This window comes from Euwallacea similis, chromosome 1, assembly GCF_039881205.1.
Source record: "Euwallacea similis isolate ESF13 chromosome 1, ESF131.1, whole genome shotgun sequence".
Classification (NCBI taxonomy): Eukaryota; Metazoa; Arthropoda; class Insecta; order Coleoptera; family Curculionidae; genus Euwallacea; species Euwallacea similis.
Window position 1 is genome coordinate 9,606,131 of NC_089609.1, and position 7,259 is coordinate 9,613,389.

Here is a 7,259-nt window from a genome sequence, read left to right on the forward strand (position 1 = left end):
ATTCGCATTTCGAACGACCGAATACAACTGAGAAGTGCATTTGCTGGATATGCTGATGAAGTATTAATATCGAATTAAATCTGAGAAAAATTAGTTGTTTCTTCAAGTTATTTTTTTATACGTTTAAACCAAAAATTTAAACAAATAAAATTGTGTTATTTTTATTCATCTCCAACAACGCGTGAGAATAAAGTTTTTTTAAAGCAGATTTCACCAAACATTTCGGTAAATCATAAACGAAAAGAAAATTCAATTTCTTTGATTACAACGCTATCTATCGTGAATCGAAAAAAATCAAATAAATTCTACGTGTTTTTGTCGTAGAATTCGAATCTGCAATAAAAAGTAGGGGACGCCATTTAAGAAATCAAAATTACCCCTCATTCCCCCACAAGAAGAGACAGAGGGGCACTGATTTTAGCGTCAATATATTTCCCCTGCAGAATAATTAAACTTTCATAGTAGATATTTTTTTTCTTAGAGCGCTTATTATTCGAAATATGGCGATGTTTCAAATTAAATGTTACACCCTGTGTAAGGTATATCTCGAAAACAATGGGAGCCCAACTCATAAAGTTTAATCCAGATTATAAAGCCACTAAAAGAATCTCTATTCTCAAATTTAGAATATATCACTGTTAGTCATGCAAAAGTACCGAATTTTTAAGTAAAACTTATCAGAATTTTAAACAGTTCAACTTTCAGGTATAGCATAAGTTCATGGATTTATATCTCACAATCGGTAAGAGCCACACGTTTAAAGTTCAATCTATATTATAAAGCAACTTAAAAAGTACTTACCTATGTTCCAAATTGGAATACGGTATTGTTAGACATATCCAAGCACCAAATTTTTAAACGTAAAGGTATTGATACTTTAATGAAGAGCTTCGCAGGCATTTCATAGTAAAATTTCTACCATACACAAAATAACAGGAGTCTAAAGCTTTTAAGTGTGAAAAGAACAAAAAAATATATTTGCATAAGTATAATGCAATAATGCATCTTAACAGTTACACATAAAATTATTTGTCTCTATATTTTCTATGTATTTTCTCTATTCACTATCAGCTTCGCATAGTTTCTAACCAGGCCAAATTATCTTTAATGAAATTGAAATTGAAAAAAAAAGTAATTTAAAATTTCAATAAGCCAATAGCATGTATAAATAAACAACTTTTTCTATAATTAATAAACATATTTTAGTTTATTGGCACATAACAACATGCAATTCAACGAGACGGTTATTATCATTGACCTACACCAAATCAAAATAATTATAATGGTGAAATCAACATCTACATGTCACTAATCGTCTCAGTAGAATAGTGTAAATGCTAAATTAAACGATCACTGTTTACATAAAAATACATAGTAATATGCAGTAAAATTTCTGATTACAGTAAGTACCTTTGAGATCTATTACAGACCAAGGCTAACAAGAGAGAACAGAAACATGGATTCGTCTAGAAATCTACAAGTAGCGATTTAGTATGATGATAATATAAATTAGTACTGAAGGGGAGAGAGATCAAGGCGTTACATATAAATAATTCAAGAAAGATCTTTTCTGCATTCTATCGCAATTTGTTCGAACTCTAAAAAGTGCTGATCACCAATATACATTTTAGAAATATTTTAAACCTTCAGAATTCAAGATGGAGTTCACAGTGTTGACAAGTTTTCCCATGTTTCTGCTATTAGTGCTGGGGCTGGTTTTCTTATACATAAAACGAGCACAGAATTACTGGAAAAGGAAAGGGGTATCTCAGTTGAAACCAAATCTCATCTTCGGGGATCTAAAGTCCATTACCACTGGAGCTGAAAGTCAATCAGATTTCTACACGAAAATATACTTTGACGCAAAATCCCAGGGATTGAAGGGAATCGGCATTTATGCAGGATGTATACCAGTCTACATTCCCATAAACGTGGAATTAGTAAAACGTATGTTGGTGAAGGATTTCAGCTCCTTTCATGGAAGTGGCCTATACTACCATGAAACAGATTCTCTTTCGGTGAACATATTTTCCGTTGAAGGTGACCAATGGAAGAAGCAGAGGACAAAGATGACTCCCATTTTTACGTCAGGCAAGTTCAGATTAGTTGTGTTAATTTAAAGAACCAAATAAAGCCCTTATAGGAAAACTAAAGCAAATGTTCGAAATAATCAAAGACAAAGGGGAAAAAATGATTCAAATTGTCCAGGAACATGCCGAACTTGACCAACTGATAGATATCAAAGATCTTGCAGCTAGATATACAACTGATACCATTGCAGATGTGGCCTTCGGACTTGATTGTAATACTCTTCGACATCCTCAGCATAAGCTTAGGTAAGATACACCTTTAAATTGCAACCCTTGAAAAAGTAGTTGAACCTCTATTTAACGAGAGATTATTACGGCTTCTGTTGTTATTGACCAGTGAAGCTTTTCAGAAGACGCAAAATAAAAATTCCAATACTAGGGTGAAAATCCCCTGTTTCATATTTCTATTAATGTGCACCATACTGTCCGAAACATTTAATTTAGAGCAATTGCGTGGTGAAAAATCTTGAATTTGACTAAATTGATTATAATGAAATAAATTCATTCTTATAAATAATTTTGAATATTATACTAAAAGCTGAAGATGTGAGACTGTAGAAATTACTGGAAATCGACATTTTCCTTCGCCATATTGTCGACAAAATATCACTTACTAAAATTTCATAATCAATCCTCCATTTAATATTAGTCAAATGAGAGAAAACACGAATCAGTTTTTTAATAAAATTCTCGCAATTTTCAGGGAAATTGGAAGATCTTTAATGACACCTAAACCTTGGAAACGCACTCTTGAAATGATATTTCCATTTGACTTTCTGGGAAAACTTGGGTATCGTTCGTTGTCGTCAGATGTATACGACTATTTCCTACGTAAATAATTTAATTAATGATTTATTGATTAACCTTCAATTGGTTTAATGATTTCCAGCAATGATTAAATCTGCGATAGACTACAGAGAAAAATCGGGCTTTCACAGAGTGGACTTTCTGCAGCTATTGATGCAACTTAAGGGTAGCTTGTATTCGGACACACCAAAATCTAAAAGTGATCAAAGTAAAGATAATTATGCATGTCCTCAAATATTCCTTACTATTTATTGAATATTCCAGAGAGTTCAAGATTCTCCGAAACGGAAGTGGTCAGCAACGCCTTCGCGATATACGCAGCTGGATTTGAAACCTCCTCCAGCACAACTTGTTTCGCCATCTATGAATTGGCATCAAATCCTGATATCCAGGAAAAATTACGGAAGGAAATTTTGGATTCGTTGAATAAACATAACCAACAAATTACTTATGAATCTATTTCTGAAATGGAATATTTAGACAAAGTCTTCAAAGGTATTTAAAATCAAATTTTTATAGACTGGATTATTAAATATTGTTGTTTTTTCTTTCAAGAAACTCTTAGGAAATATCCAATTGTGACCGCATTACCAAGAGCCTGCACCAAAGATTACAATATCGACAATACCGTCACACTAAATAAAGGTAAAGTTTAAACTTTTGAAAACTATAAATAACCACCATCCCTGCAAAGGAACCCAACTGATGATTCCCTTAACTGGTCTGCACTGGGATCCCGAATTCTACCCTAACCCTGAGCAATTTAACCCGGAGAATTTCAGTCCAGAAAAAATAGCCTCAAGACCTGAAGGCACATACCTTCCCTTTGGTGATGGACCCAGATTCTGCTTGGGTAAAAACTATCGTATTCTTATTCCTTGAAACGTCTTAATAATGCTCTATCTAGGTATGCGATTCGGAGTGCTGCAAAGTAAATTTGCCCTGGTCCTTCTCATCAAAGATTTTCGGTTTACCTTGGAAGAGAGCAGCAAGGGGAAACCTCTAGAATTCGCTAGAGGGATGTTTTTGACGTCACCCAAGGATCCTGTAATGATGAAGGCAACGAAAATATGAAATATGGATTTCGCTATTAATAAATAATTTTACCAAAGCACAGTTTACGCATAGTATTTAAACGTAATAACATGCCAGACGCCAGGTTAAATGATGTGCGCATGTCTGGTTGCATAGTCCTGCCGTGAAAACTGCTAGTGCCACCAAGTGAAAGCTAGAGACACTGAAAAAACATTATTCTCAAAGTTAAAACATGTCACTGGTAGGCATATAAAAGTACCAAATTTGTAATTAAAACTTAGCAGGGTTTTAAACGATTCAACTTTCCCGTATAAGGTAAGTTGTTTGATTTATATCTCGTAATTAACGCATGGACCATAGCCTCCTCAAAAGACAAAGTCATCGTTGCATTGCATGAAAAAGCCCCTAAGCTAACGTTGTAGAAGGTAAAGACAGAGGAACTGAAACCCTATGCCAGCTCTAGGTTAACAATTATAGTATGACTGTTGCAGAAATATGTAAAGATAATAACGGGCTCCCCTACTCTAAGGGCGAGTCTTGTTGAATGCAAAATCGAGGAATACTTCGAAATCGTAAAATGCAGTAGATGCTGGGCCTACGACGACAGAGTGACACAGTGCAAACACACTGATAGAAAGAAAAATTACTCCCGGTTCGGGAAAAACGACCACTCTAGCAGGGAACGCACCGAAAAGGAGGAATGATATTGCATACTTTGCAACGTCAAAGGGCGCCGGTCGGGAAGAAATAAATACCCCAAATCCAGAGAAGCTCTAAAAGCGGCCAGAACAACAAGAGCGACATTTTGAACAATTACTGTAGTATTATTTTGTACAAATAAATTAAAATTAAACGTACTAAAACTCGATAAAAAAACATTTTTGCATAACTTGACATAACTGTCTTAAAGCATTATAAAGCCGTAGTGCCTTAAGGATACATTTGTGGACACGAGTTCTTATACTCAGATGTTTTCTATTGTTGCACTGAACAATCCCTAGAAGTTTGATCCCATAGCTCTGAAACACCCTGTACATACATATATAGTATGTTACATTTAACTTGGAATGTCGAAATATCTCGAATAATAGACATTCTATAAAGAAATGGTTGGTATTAAACTTTAACTCCTCTGAGAAGGAAATGTATTGGTGCTAAAGTTGATTCACCTTCGCCCACCGTTGTGGACGTGGTGAGGGTTAACTTTTTAATTTCAAATGGCAACTCGCATTTTTTTATAAATTCGAATAATATAGCTGAAAATAAGAAAAATTTGCTGGAAACATTTCTTTCAATTCGTGCTAAAAAACTCTGTAATTAACGAAATTCAATTTCGATCTTAAATGGCAACTTCCTCTTTAAAGATTTCTATGAAAAAATATATGGTAATTAAACGTGATAAATAAACAATAACGTAAACAAATATAGCATCTACTTTTACATTCTGTTATTAATATTATTTCACCATGGAGTATTTGAGCGTAGAGGAGAAAATCGAAATGGCTTTGGTGTATGGAGAAGCTGGAAGGGATTTAGATAATGCTACCAATCTCTATGCTCAGTATTTTTGTGACAAACAACGACCTCGGACTTCTCTTTATCGTGTGATTAAAATATGTATTAATGGAGAGACTGCAAATCAGAAGAAATGAACTCATCCAGCTACTGTGTGTGGAGAAAATAATCAAATTGCAGTCCTAGGCGCTGTGGCTTTTTATTTCCCTTTTACTCCCCAAGTGAGCACAAGAGAAATATCAGGATTAGCAGGAATTTCTCATATGAGAGTGTGGAGAATGCTGAGGATGCACAAGTTTCACCGTTATCATATCTCTTTATACCAAAAACTTCCCGAGGAAGATTTTCAAAATCGTTTAAACTTTTGTGAGTGGACATTGTTGAGAAAATACCCAACATCTTCACCTAGTAATAAATTTCTTTCTTTGCCAACGTAAACCCTTCTTAATCACTCTTAAGGGCATTGTTTACATTATCCAAATGCATACACATTCCACACTCTTTCCACGCTCATAACTCTTCTCACCCATCATTTTTCTCACACCTTCATGGCACCGTATTGATAAGCAATCCTTATTCCCCTGCACTAATAATTCACACTAATTAATATGACCATGAGGTGGTAAAAAAATATATATGGATAAGGTAAGGTTCACATTCGGTGGGAAAATTAAGATTTAGAGCAGTCTCATATAGTCTCTCACACAATACGCAACGCCTCTTCAACACGTCTCCAACTCTCTCTTTATACTCCTACAGCCTTAGTAGGATCCCAATACTGCTCTCAATTCACACATAACATTTGCCCTGTTCCAAAAAACTCCCGATCGTCAAAAGTTCTTGATAATCGGTGGTCGCTTACGTCTTTCTATTTTACCTTAATTTTATACTTTGTTATGACCTTTGTCATTTGGGCAATAATGTTGGACATTTAGTTAAATAAATATAAGTGTGTTGTTATCAAGTGTGTTTGTTCTGCATCGGTTCAGCGCCAAATAAGCTATGGTCCTTCGAACAAAATAAAATCTACACAAAAGAGATATAGTTCACCTCGGCACTGCCAACCAACTGTGCCCCCCTTGTGTCTGGGGTGAGACAGCAAGCAAAACGCAAACTTGCCCCGTTCAGACATTTGGACAAATAGGGCGAAATACCAATTTTTTCCGTCTTTTATTATTCTTTGACGAATTATAGTTTACAAATCATGGTACAGATAATAGGTATAACATGCATTACTGAGGTGTTGAAAATCTGCATTGACTTTGACAAGTTGAGCACAAGCGTCCTTGGACTCTTAACGTATGTGGTGTAGAATTATTAGCAGTAAACTTATCGGTCCTCACATAATTGAAGGTAACTTGGTGAAATGTACCGAAATATTTTGGAGAATGAACTGCCCATATTGTGCAGGACCTAAACATAGAAATGCGTCAAAACATGTGGTTTCAACATGATGGTTGTCCGGCTCATCATTATGCGATGACACGGGAAATTCTTAATCGTAATTTTAACGGTCGATGGAACGGCACGTCTGGTCCATTGAATTGGCCTGCTAGATCTCCAGATCTTACTTCACCGGATTTCTTTTTGTGGGGATATCTCAAAAATCAGGTTTATAAAGAAGTACCAACGACGCGTGAGGATATGATTCTGCGAATTTTAAACGCTTGTGTCAGTATTTCAGAAGACACCCTTCGTAGATGTGAAGAGTTCTTTAAAACATAGGTAAATAAGTCCATTAAAGTTCGGGGACACCATTTTGAACATTGAACTTAAATAAAAACTATACAAAAATCCACATTTTCATTAATT

General features: G+C 35.1%; 1 protein-coding gene across 1 annotated transcript; it reads left to right on the forward strand.

Moving 5' to 3' along the window:
• The first annotated feature begins 1,564 nt into the window (after positions 1-1,564).
• LOC136413155 (cytochrome P450 6A1-like) lies at positions 1,565-4,008 on the forward strand. The gene is made up of 8 exons (XM_066396560.1): positions 1,565-2,091; positions 2,144-2,336; positions 2,794-2,921; positions 2,980-3,105; positions 3,162-3,392; positions 3,453-3,542; positions 3,592-3,750; positions 3,805-4,008. Exons 1-8 carry the CDS (start codon positions 1,659-1,661, stop codon positions 3,969-3,971), a joined length of 1,527 nt encoding a protein of 508 aa, XP_066252657.1. The 5' UTR covers positions 1,565-1,658; the 3' UTR covers positions 3,972-4,008.
• Positions 4,009-7,259: the final 3,251 nt, after the last annotated feature.